The sequence below is a fragment of the Sylvia atricapilla genome, chromosome 9 (genome assembly GCF_009819655.1).
Source record: "Sylvia atricapilla isolate bSylAtr1 chromosome 9, bSylAtr1.pri, whole genome shotgun sequence".
Taxonomy (NCBI): Eukaryota; Metazoa; Chordata; class Aves; order Passeriformes; family Sylviidae; genus Sylvia; species Sylvia atricapilla.
In genome coordinates this window covers 11358840-11376030 of record NC_089148.1, presented here as the reverse complement: position 1 = coordinate 11376030, position 17191 = coordinate 11358840, and the positions used below count along the sequence as shown (strand labels likewise).

The following is a 17191-nucleotide window of genomic DNA, read 5'->3' as shown; positions in this document are numbered from 1 at the left end:
GAAAGAAACTTTTTCTTTTTTTTTCCTGAATGGACTTCAATCCCTTTCCTGCATCTTCAGTTAGAGACCAAGAAGGAGGTGAGGAAAACAATACAGATCCATCTTCAAGACATGAGAGGTGACACTGAGGCAGGGCACAAAACAGGGAGGATGTACAGAGGACTTCTGCAATAGTTTGGAGAGAAAGATGTTTTTTCAAGGTTAAACTTTAGTTGGTGCTGACAGGAGTAAACAATTAAGCAGTAAAAAATCAGTTATTCAGGATAAGGAAATGCATAAGTGCAGGTCCATCCTTTACACAAAGGGGATTTATAACATTTTAAATCATCTCTAAGGTAAATAAAGAGGGGAGAGCTGAGCAGGCAACTCTTTTGGAGCCTGTCCTGATAAATGTTATAGTTCAATGGAGCTAAACTGTGAGAATGAACACTTCAGGAAAACAAAAGATTCCAGTGAGATCATGACTTTAGAGGACACTGTGTACTGCTTAAAAAAACCCAAAAAAACAGGGGGGGAAATACCCACATCTGTAAGGAAACAGCCGAAAATGAAAGGATGTTAAATTTTCTAAAAATACCTGACAGTGTAGATGTGCTATCTTCATAACAGCCAACTGTTCTTGGGGAAGATTGAGTTTGTCTGCAGTTTTAGTCTTTACTTAATCTTTGTGCTGTGGGTGATGCTTCTCATGTTTGTTAATACGGTTTGTGTTTTGTGGCACAGAGAAAGCAGTCCCATTCCTTGCTAGAAAAATCAAGAAGCTGTACTGCATCTGATCAAGACAAGTTTTGTGTAAAGTAATATGGAAGCAACCTTTACTGAAACAGAATCTATCCCAGTTCCTTTTGGTAACCATCTGCCTCTTGTAATTCCCTGACAGGTGGTAGGCTGGGCTACATAACTATGCATTTAAAAAACAAAACAAAATAAAACAACTTTTTTTTCTGCTTGCTCCTACCTTTTGTGATGCTGTTAGCCTTCAGTTGTATTTCCTGCTCCTCAGACAGAGCTCACTGCTCCTTTTCTGTTGAAGTGCCTGCTTTCTCATTCTCATTTTACTTTTTTTTTCCAGAAAGATAAAATCTTGCCTTTCAAAAACAATGATGTGAAATTCCTGCTGTCACCAGTGTTTTTGTCACCTTCAAAGTTCTCGTGTTTCGTATGGTTACAGTGATTATCAGTCTCATAAATTTGTAACTGGCAAGGCAGTCTTGGGTGTGTTTGGGTGCAACTGCCCCAGATCTTTCCCATTGCTGAATGTTAACTGATTGCTGGTTTGTTTAAAGATGACTTTATCTTGTCCCAGGATATGGCCTTTGTTAGAACCAGTGTTTGTTGGGTCCTTTCAAAGCATGATAGTGCAGATGTGTAATCAAGATCCACCTTGCCTTGGAAACAGTCCTGGGTGCTTTTGTGAAAGTGTGAAGTCTATTCCTCTGTGCATGAGAGGCCAGAGAATTTGGTGTAAGTGTGGTTTGTGTCAAAGTTAGCCAAAACCCCTGGCTAGTGTCAGGATAAAATGCCATGTGAAGACTGTTTTATGTTGCTGTTTTTCAGCCTCATTGTGGTCTGAGGAGGAAAGTCATTACCTTCTCTCCCTGCTCACAGACACTCTTCCCTTTCCCTTGAGCTGCCTCTGGGATTTGTTGGAGTGTGCCACTTTAACTCACTAATCTAGTAAAAAAATCCTCTCCAGCTGCCTTTTTCTTTTTTTCTTTCCCTTTCTTGGCTTTTTTCTTTTGTTTTTTTCCCCTGGGATCAGGAATTAAAATTCACACAGCAGTCTCACAGTGAGTGGATGCAGAGGGAAGTGATGGCAGTCTAGGGCTGAAAGTCACATGGAAAATTAGGGTGTCCTTCCACACACATGGGGAAACCATCTGAGAATTTAAAGAAATTAAATGACTACTCACTCATTCTTGCTATGGTTCATCTAAAGAAACAAAGATTGGTTTAAATGCACCTGTTGATTCTATTGATCTAACCTATGCAGCTTTGGGTCAAGACAGATGTCATGACCATTTGGGTGTCTAAGTTATTACCAATATTAAATGCTGTAAGTAAATGCTTTTGGGTTTTTTGTGTGTCTAAGAAAGACTCCTGCTCCCCTGGAAAGTCTGCAGTGTTTCAGAGGCTCACCATGAATCTGTCTTTGGCCCAAATCATGTTTCACGAGCAGTGCACAGCAGAGATAAAGATTTGTGCCCTCCGTGGAGTTAGGTCTTTTGTGCAGTTTGCTGCATCAGAAGCTGTGGGATGAGGCCCTGGGTTTGGGGGACCCTGTGCCCACTCTCAAGTGGCTTTTGGAAGACCTACATTATAGTACTTCAGTTGCCTGCTCACTCCTTTTCATTTTATCTACCCCTGTGGCTGGGAAGGCGAGACTCCCATGGCAGTTGTATTTATTTAGGCTTTGTTTTCCCCTGAAAAGAGGGCTCCAGTGAACTGTATATTTTAAAATCTAGGTGACCTTTGTCTCTAAGGGAAGCACAGTGTGCTAACAGCTGACTCCACCAAAGAACTCCAGCACTGGGAGCTAGCTTAAGCAGCAAATGTTTGTCTTGAGCAGAAAAGCTCTTCAGGCAGCAGGGCTGTGCTTTTTAATTAAAATAGCTGTTAGCTTGGTCATATGCTCTTAAACACTAACACAAGGGTTACTTTTTCTGCAGAGCTTTAGGCAGGAATTTTTGAAGCGGGGTGTTAAGGGTTCAATTCCTATTTAATTGGAGTAATATTTGCTCCCTACCTTTGAAAATTTTTCTTTGAAAATCTCAATCTTAAACTCTGGGCAGCCATGACTTTTCTTTGCTAAGAAGGGGGATAAATATCAAAAGGCTAATATGTAGCTTTTTTATGTAAGATCATATGCTCCAGAATTTTGTTTCTTAAAACTTTCTTTGCCAAATACCACTCTCCTCAGCTTCCATGTCACCAAAGTACACAGTGTTAGTTTATGACAAGTCATGTTAGTATAATGTTCAAAAAAATGCTGTCTTCTTGGAGTACTTAGAGGGTCAAAATGTAGAGGAACTAACTCTGACAATAGGTGACATGGATGATAAATATTGAACATGATGCCAGTCTCCTAAACCATTAAATATTCATCCTGGCTATTTTATGGAGAGAGTGTTGATGATTATGTGACAGAGAACCCTGTCAGGGCTGTTCTCTTTTCCCTCCTGGTGATCCTAGATGATGTCCCAAGACCTTTGTGTTGGTTCAGGGAGACTGGGTCACACTCCCGTGAGAAGTGCAGTCATCTTGCCCAGCAGTGATCAGCTTTCTGGTGCTTTTCCAGGCTTTATTAAAAAGCAGAGTGGCCTCTTTGGTACTGTCTGGGATCCATTTATGCCAAACTTGACAAGTTGGCTGGTGTCACTGCAGTAGTATCTGCAAGAGACAGCTCTGAAAGAGGCCAAGAGGGATTATAATTCGTTTTCTTCCGTCATGTCTGAACTGGCAGATACAAAGGGAGCAGGGAGCACGTGGCAGCCTCCAGAGCTGGCAGCTCCAAGTTTGAGTGTACAAATGATTTGAAGTGCTGGACACAAACAGACTTTATCCTGTATGTTGTTTGTTTCTCTTGTGGCCCTTGATCTCAGTGTCGTGCAGAGGGGATGGATATCAGAGGCATTAAAAGTCACACCCTTAGTCCTTTATCCTGTGTGGATTCTGGAACACCTATCACAACCTCCTGTTTGCTTGGTGCTGCCTTTCATTTCCCAACGGCAAGCCCTGGGTGGGAGGCAGCAGTAATAAAACACCTGAGGTGTTAACAGCTGAGCTGATCCGATGACAGAATGACAGCATCCAACTCAGACCTCTTCCCTTACGCCTTTGGTGACTTTCCAGCTCGGGAAATACACTTAGCTGTCAAATGTGCCAAATGATCTCTTGTGATGGTGTCCTTGGGTTTTCAGTACGCCTTTTATATGCTTGGCACAAAAACAAAATAGGCCTGACCCCTCTGTTGAGGCTGGGTTGGTGGATGTGTGCTGTGAGACCAGACCAATAGGTAACATCTCCAGCTGACTTGTTTCTGGCAGTTTCTGTCCCGTCTCTTATACTTAAAATGAAGTGATTTGTCTTTGGGTAATTACTGGAGATGGGTTGCTGAGATAGCTTGAGAATATGAGGCTTTCATTGTACGTTTTGGCTCCAGCTGTTAAATTTTTTGCCTTGCAGATCTTGTTTGGTATTTCCCTGATTCACTGGATTTTTTTAGAGGAGGTAAAGAGGACAGAGCAGAGAGTAGCTTGGTGATGTGTATTTCCTGTGGGTTACTTCTCTGTCCTGCTGCTGTCCCCAGTCATTTCACCTGCCACCACCATATTAAACCAGCCTGTCATTAGCGCATCAGTTTTAATGAATTTTTAATGAATCATGTTCTGATCATTTGTATTACTGCCTCTGAGGAGCTCAGTCAGGACTGCCCTCTCTACCCAGTAGTCTGTGGGGAGTGATTTAGGGCAGTATTTAATGGATCAGGCCGTGCATAAGTCTCTTAAAGCCCAGAGTTTTGTATTTGGGGGTTGTAAAATCCCTTGTAAAAGCCCATTAGTTCCACTGCATGCTTCCCAGTGTGGTTATGAAATTAAACTCTTTTCTCTACCATATTAGCCTAAAGTAAACACAGATGCTTGCTCTGCTCATTACAATTGCAGATTCATCTTCAACTGTTCAAATTCTATATTAAGCTATTAAATTTTATGATTTCTTTGATGGCATTTGACATGTATTTGAGATCTAATAAAAGCAAAACCAAAACCCCAGCACCTGAGGTTTTGGGAATGGCTGCTACTGCTTTGCTGCTCTGGAAGTAAGATGCTGTGAGATCCTGGGAAAGGAGCACATTTTTGAGAGCTGTGATACTTGTTCTTTAGAAAACTCCTGCAAGGGGAAAAAAGAGTTGATTTTAGTCCCTTTTTTCTGGGGAAACTAGTGTAAAACTTAAGAAGGGAAGACCTTTACTAAATGCACATGCAAATCTGGCAAGTGCGAACAGTGCAGTCCATGGAATTCTGTGTGCCCCTGAAGCCATCCTTGGAGCTGAAGGTATCAGTCTTATTAGTTAAATTGCCTGCAGGGAGCTGGGGAAATGGCTTTGTTGAAGGGTCTAGAATTTGGCATGATCTGGGTATCACACTGGAGATCCCTTTTGGTATTGCCTGTTTATTGCTTGGGACATTTTGGTCTGGATAAAGGCGGTGCCTCTTTCAGAGAAGTTTGCAGTTCTTTGCTTTGAGATACCTAGTGTCAATAAAGCAAGCTATGTAAACTATCAAATATTTTCTTTTGTAGACTTTGCCATGTGCTGTATCTTCCCTGCAATAACCGATGTATTATACTCTTTATTAGTCCTCTTTCTCCCTTTGTGGGTAGCAATTCCTTTATGAGTCTCCTAGGAAGTTCTTCTCTCCATTGGTCTGTCAGACTATGAACTCTACCTCTTTTTTATTCAGAGGTGGTGGCTTCAGTACTGCAAAATGTATTCTGACTGAGGCTGTGCCATTGCCATTGCACAACGAGTGTTTGCATTAGTTATTGTTCCTTGCAGTCAAATGTCTGCTTAGCAGTGTTTATTCTGTTGATTAAAGCTGTGATTGAGCACAGGTCCCTGCTGAGCTCTTCTAGGGAAGCTGGTGTTTCCTCAAGGAGGGCCTAACCCAAACCTTCTGCAGCAAGTCTGTTTGCCTTTGTATTTTGCTTGGCATTTGTGCCTCGAGCCTTGCCTGCTGTTGCACTGCCCAGCAGCCTCACTTGGTTGAATCTGTCTGAAATCCCTGGCTTCCTCTTGGAAAATATAAACGTTATTTTGTTAAAGCTGCCACTGCCTACTGTTTCATCACCTTCGAGGTCATGAATCCGACACTCCAGTGCCTGTATGTGTTAATTGTTGCTGAACTGTTTCAAGGAGTATGGATAGTTCTGTGGGTTAAAAATTGAACTGAATGTTTTTACAAATACACGATTCAAAAACATGGGAGCTGAAGTATTTTTCATAGATACCATTTTCCTAGAAGGCTCAGAGGTTCCATGCAGTGTTTCCCTTTCTGTTTGCTGAGGAGGCTCACACAGGAGCAGGAGGAAACTGAGCTTTGAGCTGATGGATGCACGTTGGGTTACGCTGTCCATGCAAACATTTTTCTTGTGTTGCAAGACAGAACTGGACAGAGGAATATCCTTCCTCAGCCAGCTGGGGCCTGCCAGCTGGCATCCTGAGTATACACATGTGTGGTTAGAGAGGAGAAGAAAATGCATGGTCCTTCGGAGTGTGGCACTGATGACCTCCTGCCACGACTGGATTTAGTCATTTATACAAATACTGTTCCTTATCTCTTAGGCCCTTCTTGAGTTTTGATAAGATGCTGTTCACCTTCTCACTTAGTAGTCCTTTGAAACTTGGATTAAAAATGCAAACAGTTCTAATGAGCCATGCTTTTTTGAGCTACACTGGTTGTATTCAAAACTTGTACAGCAATTTTTTGAACACTTTGTGAATTAAACTGTCTTTCAGAGATCTGGTTTATAGTCCCCAGGTAGCCCATTCAGGAGAGCTACTGACATCTTCCCTGTGTGCTGTGTCTGAGATAAGTGACAAAATTCTTGAGCTACTGAGCGGATGATGGCATAAAAGCTTCTTGAAGCCTGATGCTCCCCTTCCAGTGAGTCTCCTAAGACTCTCATGACTAATCTGTGATTCTCACCAAGTCACTTTTTCAGTATCACCCAACTTGTGAGATATTGTGACTTCCAGTTCAGTCTGAGCCCAGTGCTGGGGTGGTTGTGATTTCAGGAGAAATGGGATATTGCCATCTCCTCCCAGCTCAGTTTTCAAGGAACTGAATTTTTTTTTTCAAGGCACAGGAAAGTTATTTGCACCCTTTGCCCTACAAAGTATTTTTAGTGATTAAACTATATTAGATCTGCTGTCAGGAGCTTTAGCCTCTGATACTCCAGCTGTGCATCAGCAGACTTTCCTGCTGCTAAGAGGCCAAGAAAATGTTCTTCTTTATGGAAAGTCTGTTTGCCAAAGATGAAGTCCTCTGATTGAACTGTCTGAAGGTCCTGCATTGTGCTGCAGGATCAATGCAGTTGGAATTGAGGTTAATGCAAGCTCTCTAAGGTTTGTAGGATCAGCTTTTGGAGATGTCTGGTGCTGCTTTCCAGGATGACTGTTTCACTGCCTGATTTGTCCAAGCTAATGCTCCTCACTTTCTGTGTGGGATTGTTCTAATTTATTGTGCTGCTTCACCTGTATAAATCAGGTTTTATTTTCTTTCTAACATAAAGAAGGAGGAACAGCTGGCTGTTTCTCGTTAATGAGATCTGGTATAACTACTTGAGGGAGGCCTTGAGCCCTGTGCCTGCCGAAAGAGAAGCTGCTGGTGTTCCTTGCAGTTCCTGAGGCTCTGAAAATGGGAGCAATCAAAGCAGCAAACATGTCTGACTTACTCCATATGGCTTTTCTGAGGGGAAATATGCAGGAAGTAACTTAGTTTCATAGTGGGCAAAAAGTGCTAAGAGTTGAAGGCTGTTCCCTTTTTCTACTTCTAGTTTTCAATTTTGAAATACCACACAGACTAGCTGTTTACTTTGTGCAAGGTCACTTAGAACCTGAGTCTGCATTTTACTGATTTCCCAGGCTCTGCAAATATCAAGGTCAGGGTAGGTTTTCCTTACCTTCTTGGAATAAATTGTGTTTCCTTTCTCGTTGTCTTTTATGTGTATGTTTCTACATTTCTATCAAAACATTTGCTGGTAGTGTATTCACACTCCACTAGTTCAGCCTATGTTTATTATGTGTTTTTTAGAAGCCTAATTGAAACTAGTGAGAGCACAAGAAATACCTACACAAAGTTGCAGCTAGATGAATTAACGTTCAGTAGTTGTAGCATTCAGAAGTTACTCGGGTTATGGACGTGTGTATTACACTGTGCAGTTTGTACAGTCCACAAGGGACTTTGCCCTTGGAAGTTGAATTTCTGTTCTGCGAATGAAAGGCTTGATTCTTCCTAAAACTCTTACGAAGCAGAAAATAAGCTTGTCAACTACGTGGCTACAAATAAACATTTTTTTTTTTTTTTTTTTGTTACAGTTAAGTCAAAGCAGCATCCCATAAGTAAATTGTTTCAGAGCACTCATCTCTCATTTGATTTTAAATCGAACTCACCTGGCAGAGAGAAGTCTTCAATTAAGAACAAGGCCTTTTCATTGAAATACGCAATAGTAAAATGCAATAGTTAGTTGTTCATTTATGCCTCTTAATATATTGAATTGAATTTCCTTTGTTTTTAAAACAAACTACATTAAGCTGGAGCTCTGATTCATAGTCATAATTAAACACAAATACAATTGTATTGCAAAAGGGACATTAGAAATTGGAGAAGCCAAGTGAGGGCCAGATTCAAGGAGCTCAAATGTGGTATTAAAATACAGTTTAAAATACAGTTCAATTGCTTGAAGAAGTTTAAGCTCTGTATTTTTCTTCTCTTGTGGAGGCATTGATAGACCTTTAAAAAGTTTGTTTTAGTTTAGGGCTGCAGAAAAATGGAATAGCTGAGGACATAGGATTATTGCAAGGGCATCATTGTCGTCACTTGGTACTGTCCCTTCTAGAAGTGGAGGGTGAGTAATAGTAAAAAGGACTTTTTTTAGTATTTTAAGTGTTGGTATTACTAGTGACACTTGAAATGGGAAGTCAGAACCAAGCCCTGGTAGTTTGTATGGGAGATTAGTTAGCCCATCTTTGCTTAAGAAGAATCACAAACAACAACAACAATGTCCCCCAACAGCAAAGAATATGCAAATTAAAAGCATGTACTCCCATGCTCGACAGCCCTTGCCAAAAGCCCAGAGAATGTTATATTTCACATGAGTTATGTTGTAGTTCATACATTGAATTCTGTTCAGCCAGTCAAAAGGCAAATGATATTTTTGGAGAGGCACCACACTGTGGTGTGGCTGAAACCTCTTCACTCTGTGGTGGCGGCAGCTCAGACTGGCTGAGCCCAAAGGATGTGAGCGCTGTGGAAGTTCCTCAGAGAGGCTGTCCTTTGATCTGGGCTGTGCCTCCTCCAAGAACAGAAGGAAAATCCGTTTTATAATAAGCAAATAATGTCTTGATTATTTTTTTTCTTGAAGGAAGTCGATTGTGTTGAGCTGCAAGATATGCATGACTGCTCAGAACCAGCCCCAGCTCGCTGACTCTTTTCAGGGTGGCCACTGATAAGCCAACACTGAAAGCTCCTGAACAAACCACTTCTAGTGTGACAAATGCATGGTTGGCTTGTTCATAATGCACAGAGGTGTTTTACAGATAACAAGAGCAAGGGTTTGAGTTCTCCCCAACTGTTTCACTAAGCAAATCAGGAATTGGAGATTAATTTTGAAAACTCTACTGTAATTATCATTACTGTTAAAATTTTGTTATGGTTTTTCAAGTGATAAAATTATTGTTTTGAACTAGTCCTACCAAAGAATGGAACATATGCACCGAACATGGTTGTGCAACTTATTTTTTTAATAATAATTTTATTTCTTTTCCCCAAGAGGCAAAAAAATGCAAGTGTCATGGGATCCAAGACTAGAATTTATCTAAGTACTTTGGAAAAAAAAAGGAATCATGAGTATAGTAGATGGGGATGGTTAAGTTTGGACATTTTTAGATTCCTGCTCATGATAAATATTTCAGTTTGGTGTATTAGAGGAGGGTGTGTCTGTGCTCTCACATCATTATTTCTGGGCCATTAATAAACAATGTGACTTATCAACGTCTAATAAGTATTTTTAATTTGGCAAGCCTAAATAAACTGGAGCCCAGGTGCATTGGCAGAGAAGACCTGTGGCCTGCTCTTGAATTTCTTATTTTGGGAATACAAGGAGAATTCCATGCAAATGTAAATGTGCAGCAGGTAAAGTAGCTGGAGAAGAGAAATCTTGTGGTAGAAGCACATTTATTAAAGAACCTTGACCCAAATAACACAAAGCTGCTGAAAGAGGAGCTGATGTCAGCTGGGGAAGAGGGGAAGATGTCCATCATCAAACAAATCAAATTTTACTCTCTGATAAAAGGCCATCTTCTGATGCTGTGTGTATCCTTTTAATGTTTTAGGAAGGGTGGCAAAGGCAAGTTACCAAGAAGTGTTAAAAAAAAGGGGGCAAGCTTTCAGTGCTTAGAGAGTTTTTAATGTAACTGAAAGGGGAGAAATAATTTATTAAGAGGAAGATTATGGACTGTGACCAGTACTCTGTGGGTGCACCCATATGCCAGCTTGGGAAGAAATCAGCTGGTGCTCATGAGGTTTTGTCTGTTCACGAAACTCAAAATTACTTGAAACTTCAGCTAAACAATTTTGACTTAAAAGTAAACTGTGCAACTTTAATGGGGAAGATGAATAACTGTTGAAGCAAAATATTATTGCAAGTGTTAGGTTCTCCAGATTTTGATGTCAAAGCAAGATGGATTAAAAAAAAAAAAAAAAGCCCCAAACTTCACTAAGTGTGAATTGCAGAGCTTTCCATAGATGTGACTGTAAAGTTCAGCATCCTTCAAGAGTTATTTTATGCTTACTGATTCTTTGGCCCTTTTCCTCAAATCTCCCTGAGGGTGTACATTTGTTTTTTTCTCTCTCATATCTCCAGTTATAAGAACATTTTTAGATTATTTGTTTTGCTACTTAAAAAAAAAAAAAAAAAAAAAAAAGCTTCTAAACAACCAAGAAACCCCCAAGTATTTGTGGTTGTCTGTTCAATACCTGGGGCAAGGAAAATTAGTATTTCAGGTGGAAGAGTTTTAAGAATTCTGTTCTTCCTCACTGAGTAATCATCACTGAGTAATTATATAGGAAAGCATTATGCTCTCCTGATAAGTGGTGCCTTGCTGCTGGCCTGTTGATACTCCTTTGGCCAAGATTTTCTTGTCACACCATCTTTTCTGTTAGTCTCTCTGGCTGCCCTGCAGGCAGCCCTTCATTCTTTTTGCTTCTCTTCTCCTCGCAGATGTATCTCCAAAACCTGCTGGCTCTCACACTGCACCTTTTTAAAGCTATTCTCTTTAAAGTCACTCATTTTAAAGTCATTTGCAGCCCAGCCCCTGCTTTGGGGTTGTTCAGGGATGCTGGTTGTCTTTGCCTGATTTGATGGCAGTGCTGTGGAAGTTCTGGCACTCGAGTGTGCTAGAATTAAGGAGTAGCAATCAGGGGACTAGAAGTGTTCCCTTTGGCCTGCACAAGAACCTCCTTGAGTTCTGGGCATCTGAAGTGCCAATAAACCTGCTTGTTTCTGTGCCCCTAGGCCAGTTTTGCACGGAGGATGTGGATGAATGCCAGCTCCAGCCCAATGCCTGCCAGAACGGGGGCACCTGCACCAACCACAACGGGGGCTATGCCTGTGTCTGCGTCAACGGCTGGAGCGGGGACGACTGCAGCAAGAACATCGACGACTGCTTCACTGCCTCCTGTGCCAACGGCTCCACCTGCATCGACAGGGTGGCTTCCTTCTCCTGCATTTGTCCAGAGGGAAAGGCAGGTGAGGGCACAAAACCTGCACGAGTCTGGAAGGTGCTTCTTGGCGTTTATGCAGTTGTTTCAAGTGGTGTGTTCATTTCACGCACTTTGCCATCGAAAGGAGAAGCACTGTCCTTGAGCAAAGAGCTGTTAAACCCCTGTAGCCTGGGACAAAGAAGTATTTGTACCAGGCTAGAAGACAAACTTATTAGAGTTGAAGTTGCAAGGAAAGATCTTTTTCTAGCCCTTAGCAGAATCTGTGTTTGCTTGAGAAGTTGCACATGAATGTGACTTGCTCTATCCCCCTTATAATAATTGTATGAATCCAGAAGGCAGATTTAGATATTTTTATGTGATTGTGTTAGCATGTGGGCATCCTCACTGGTATGATGGAAAAATTTCTGGTTAAGGTTAGGTGAAATTGTGTCCCTAACTACATGGAAATAAAAGTGATCTGTGTATCTGAGGTGAGCTTCATGTGCATTTGTTCTACTGTCAGGAAAATGATCATGCTGGTTTGAGAGAAGAGTTAGTTAACTGCTCCAAGGATGAGATTTTGATAATGGTCAGCCATTTTCCTGCTTCAGAAGTGCTGGACACCCCTCTAAAGTAACAGAATTTGTATTTAAATATAATGCTCTATAAGCACATGATGAATTCCCTATGGTAGTTCATAGGCTCAAGCCTGTAAGATATGGCTCAAGTTTCTAGCTGTGAGAGTTTCTATTTGAAATATCAGGACACAGAATTTGTGTAAAAAACAGTCTGACTGTTGCATCTCTCTATTTCAATAAACTCTTGGATGCTTCTTTAGGCCTTCTGTGCCACTTGGATGATGCCTGTGTTAGCAATCCGTGCCAGAAAGGTGCTCTGTGTGACACCAACCCTGTGAATGGAAACTACATCTGCACCTGTCCCCAGGGCCATAAAGGAGCAGACTGCACTGAGGATGTGGATGAATGTGCAATGGGTGAGTTTCTTTTGCTCTCTGTGAGTGCAAGAGTCCATTTTGTCATAGCTTCTCCATGTTCATGGGACTCCTTTTGTGCTCTCCTCCTTCCATTTCAGTGTCTTTAGATGCATTTTTAAACCTTGTGTGGGACCTGGGGCAAAGGGCTGAGCCAGAATAGTCGTCCACGTTTGAACTGGAATATGAAAAGCAGCAAGATGCCTAACTATTCTTCCTTGTGCAAGAAAGGCTTTAGCACTGTGTGGGGAGTGCATGCAAACTGTTGTGATAATTAAGCTGTCCCTTAGAACTGCAGGGTACAATGAAAGCACTGCAGTTCATGTGGGAGCTGTTGCAGCTACAGCCTTGGTAGAAATATATCAAGGCTGTTTGACAGCCAGAATATGGCTGGATCTTTTGAGTGCCTTCCAAGATTGGTGACCACGTGGGCTTTTAAAGCTGTAGTTCTCTGATAGCATGCTGTTGTGTTGTTTTGGGGATTAACTGGACTCTTACAGACTTACTCGCAGTTTTGTAAGTGCTCATTCATGCTTCTAGTGTGTGATGCGTGAAGGTAATGCCTAAGCAGCACTCATGGAAGGGTTGGAAAGAAGCACTTCTTTGAATTTTGTTCCTTAGTCTGCCTTGCACAAGAGTGCTGTTCCTTTTTGAAAGGACCAGTTTGTTTGGTTTTTTTGAAAGGACCAGTTTGTTTGGTTTGTGGCTGTGGCGGCATCTTGTCAGCCTCAGGAATGGAGTAAATGTAAAATGTGATCTGGAAATAAGGCCCTGAAAACAGCATTAGTTCTCTAATCCATGCTAGCTGATACTTTTCTCTTAAGAACTGTCATTAGTAATACGAAGCAGAGTTACTCCTCTGGTCCCTGATGGTGACAGCAATCCTCCTTTTTGCCCCTGACAGGCAAGTAACTGCCACTGTTTTCTTCAGTGGCCTTTCCCCAGAAGGATGAACAGTTTCCCCAATATTACTTGCCAGAAAGGAATGGCCGCTGGAAAAGACCATGACTAATAAAGAATGCTGTGGCTTTCCTGCTCTCAGGAGAGGTTTTGACACACACACATCTATGTTTTTCTTGCAGCAAACAGCAACCCGTGTGAACATGCTGGGAAATGTGTCAACACAGAGGGCTCTTTCCACTGTGAGTGTTTGAAGGGCTACACAGGACCTCGCTGTGAGATGGACATCAATGAGTGCCACTCAAACCCGTGCCAAAACGATGCCACCTGCCTGGATAAAATTGGAGGGTTCACTTGTCTCTGTATGCCAGGTGAGGGGAGTTGCTGACAAAGGTGGGACTTCCAGCACAGGAAGGAACCAGAAGGCAGAGCTCAGAGAGAGCTGCCAGCTCTGCTGAGGTGGAACACAAAGCTGCAGAGGGGTGAGGCTAAATGGTGAGAGAGAGCCTGCTGCAGTGGCACCAGCCAGGAGGACCTGGCATTTGTGTGTGGGAGGGAGAAAGCAATTAGAGGGCTGAGAAAGAAACCAGCCTCTGCATCAGTGAAGGAAGTCAGCCTTCTGAGCTGAGTAGGAGTGGACCTATTTGTTACTATACCTGTAAAGTACAGCGCAGAGTCTTCTCTTTGTGAAAGCAAAGCAAGTGCAACCTTTAAAAGAGTGACTGTGTTTTGAGATATATATATATATGATGATTTTGAATAATGGTGTTTGGGGTTTTTCTTTGCTTAAAATACCCCAAATAATGCAAGCTCCCATTGAACTTAAGAAGTCACTGTAAAAAAAAAAAAGCTACTTGATTGAAATTGTGCATGTGAAATTTGCATGGCCAGTGTAACCAATGACCAATGTTAGTCTTCTATTTTGCACTCTGATAGGAAGCAGTGAAAAAAAAAAAAAGGATGCAAGTTGCCAGTTGCACAGACTTATAAAGTACTAAAAACATAAATATAAATAAAGAATTGTGACCCCTGCAGGTGATCAGCTGATACCATGACAATTACCAAGAGTTTTTATTAATATAGTATTTATTGATATATAATATGTCTTGAAAGGTGGAATGCTAGTTCCAGTTTTTCTTGTACTCTGCCATTAGCTAAAAGCCCTTGAGCTAAAACTATCTGTTGTGTTTGTTTATATACCTTTTACAAAATATTTAACATAACCCCTTCTCAAGTGGAAGAAAACATTAGATGTGAATTCAGCATCGATTTCTGCCATTGCTGGTTAGGTGAGCATCTTCAGCAACAGTGAAACCTACACAATCAACATCCCTTTTTAACCTCTGGGGGATATTCTTACCTCACAGTTTCTGTGCAGACTGCAAACTTGCAATGAAACTCTGCTTAGACTTTCAGCACTGGTGTAAGAGGCAGTTACACTCTGAAGGGTGATTTCTACAGCCTTCAGTCACTTCTTATTTTTTTTTAACAGGTTTTAAAGGAGTTCACTGTGAAGAAGATATTGATGAATGTCTAAGTAATCCCTGTGTGAACAATGGAGTGTGTCTTGATAAAGTCAACCGCTTCCTCTGTGTCTGTCCTCCTGGTGAGTTCTTAGTTCTGGACGCTTTTCCTGCTTCACCCTACCAATAACTGCACAGACGTTGCGGGTGATACGTTTCTTGTGAGTTTCTGTTGTTCTTAGGCCAGCACCTGTTTGAGTGAGTTGCAATCACGATTAAATCAGAATAGTTCCATATTGGTTGCATTAATATTGTGCCTGTGACTGGGTAAGCACTGACAAACACACAGCTGGACACCTCATCTAAAAGGGTAGCTGGCAACATGAGCTTCTGTTGTTGTAAAATTTGCAGAGAGATACTCAGCCTATTTTAGAGATCAAGTCCTCTGCACAATTTTTGTCTATTTATGAGGTTTTTAGGCAGAAGCTGGTTTTGCATCAGTATAGTTTATGCTGCTTGCATGAGTAGTGAGATGAATTGGGCTTCACTAGAAAAGGAAAAGAGCTGAGCTGAGGGACCAATGTTAGCTGTAGATGAACATCACTTGTTTTCTTCATGGCTTACAAAAAATTTCAAGTTCAGAATACATGTGACAAAAGCCTGCTCTGCATCCCTTCTTATTGACTAATGATGTTCAGGCTCTTGTTTCACTTCCTTCTTCTGAGAAGAGTTTTTGATTTCTTTTATTTATTTATTTTTTTTAACCAAACTGCCCAAGGATCTGCATCACCTGACAGCACCTGTCAATACTTAGTTAACTATTTGAGCTACGAGAACTGTACTGAAGGTTCAGGTGCTATATTGTACCTCATTCCATACTGCTATGGTAATTCCTGTCTGAAGGCTCTAGTGATGTATGCACTGGTATCTTATTTTTAGCTACTTGCTTTGATTGCCTCAAAGATTTTTATTGGCGGGCTCTCAGTTTTACAGGCAGGCATAACTGTCTGGTGGTGGACACCACTTGAGCTCCATCTGCTTTATTTCTGTTTGAGTTGGCCATCTCAGTTTTCAAGCTGAGGCTCCTTTGAGCTGGAAGACAGAACCTTTGGAGGGTGGGTTGGACGAGGAGCCAATCCACCCAGGTCGTGGTGTGTGTGCTTAATGATGCCATTGAACATAGATTTGCTGAGCTTATGTTTGGGTGGGTTTGAGGGTTTGCTGATGGGTGATTCCTGACAGAGCAGCTGTCTAGGTGAACTCTTTCCAGTGACTTCCATCTGTTTCTGTGGCTCTCAGGATTCAGCGGTGCCGTGTGTCAGATTGACATAGACGACTGTTCCAGCACACCCTGCCTCAATGGAGCCAAATGCATTGACCACCCCAATGGCTACGAATGCCAGTGTGCCACAGGTCAGTCTTGTCTCCAGAGCCCCTGGGTGGAGAAAAGGTGTCACCTAAATACATGAAAGGCTGCTCACAAAGATGTCAGTGGTTTTTTTCTTTCTTTCTCTGAAATGCTGCTTGTTTGTTGCAGAGCTTTGTCCACTCCTTTGTGCAGGGAATAGTATTTAAGTAGAGAAAGCCTTTCACTTGTGGCAGTTAAGTTCACAGTTGATGGGAGTTCTGGCCTCCCTCTTTCAGCACCATCTTTTGCTTCCCAGAAGATGACAGCTTCTTCTGTATAGCTATGAAATCCACATATGGAAAAACATCAGTGTGAAGGCTCATATCTGTGGTTTTCCTCCCTTTCTCCAGGTCAGGTTGTATCATGTGCAGTCAAAAAAACAAGAGATAGACAGAGCATTGCTACTGTGCACTCTGATCTCTGTTGCATCAGGCTATTTTATGTCAAAAGGCTAAGACTGAAATGCAGTAACAGCTGTGGAAGAAATTCCACTCAGTAGCTGCCTGCCAGAGAGTAGCTGAAATGATTTGTCAGGTATCACACAGAAATTTTGATAGAGCTGTGGCCAGAACTCAGGCGTTTTTTTTAAGGCCTGGTGAATTACATATTCAGAAGCGTCAGGTTTAATTATAGGATTTTCTTATCTTCATACCTCCAGGGGTGATGTAGATGTGGTTTTATCTTCATTTTTACATCTGGTCAAATAAGAGGGTTAAGAGCTGTTAGATTCTAATTCTCAGTAAGGAGCTACTCTTGGTTGCTTTCAGTTAATGGTGCCTGATACTCTGCTCATGATACAGATTAAGGTATGAAATGCCTTGGCTTTAGCTCTTCCATTGGGGAAGGAGCTGACAGTTCCTCGAGCTGTCTTAGTCCCACTACTGTGCAGTGAGGGATTTATGTGCAACTTTTCTCATTTTGAATCATTCCAATAATGAAATTATTA

The 17191-nt window shown here is 41.7% G+C and overlaps 1 protein-coding gene across 3 annotated transcripts in view; it reads left to right on the top strand.

The window, feature by feature from the left end:
• NOTCH2 (notch receptor 2) overlaps positions 1 to 17191 on the top strand; it is an 82872-nt gene that overhangs the window by 28485 nt on the left and 37196 nt on the right. For all 3 annotated transcript variants that reach the window (XR_010744208.1, XM_066324831.1, XM_066324832.1), the window contains exons 6-10: positions 11296 to 11529; positions 12322 to 12477; positions 13557 to 13745; positions 14867 to 14980; positions 16137 to 16250. Coding sequence is in view for 2 of the 3 variants with exons in the window: in XM_066324831.1 (XP_066180928.1) it covers positions 11296 to 11529; positions 12322 to 12477; positions 13557 to 13745; positions 14867 to 14980; positions 16137 to 16250 (807 nt within the window). In the remaining variant the exon portion in view is untranslated. The remainder of the gene's footprint in view (positions 1 to 11295; positions 11530 to 12321; positions 12478 to 13556; positions 13746 to 14866; positions 14981 to 16136; positions 16251 to 17191) is intronic.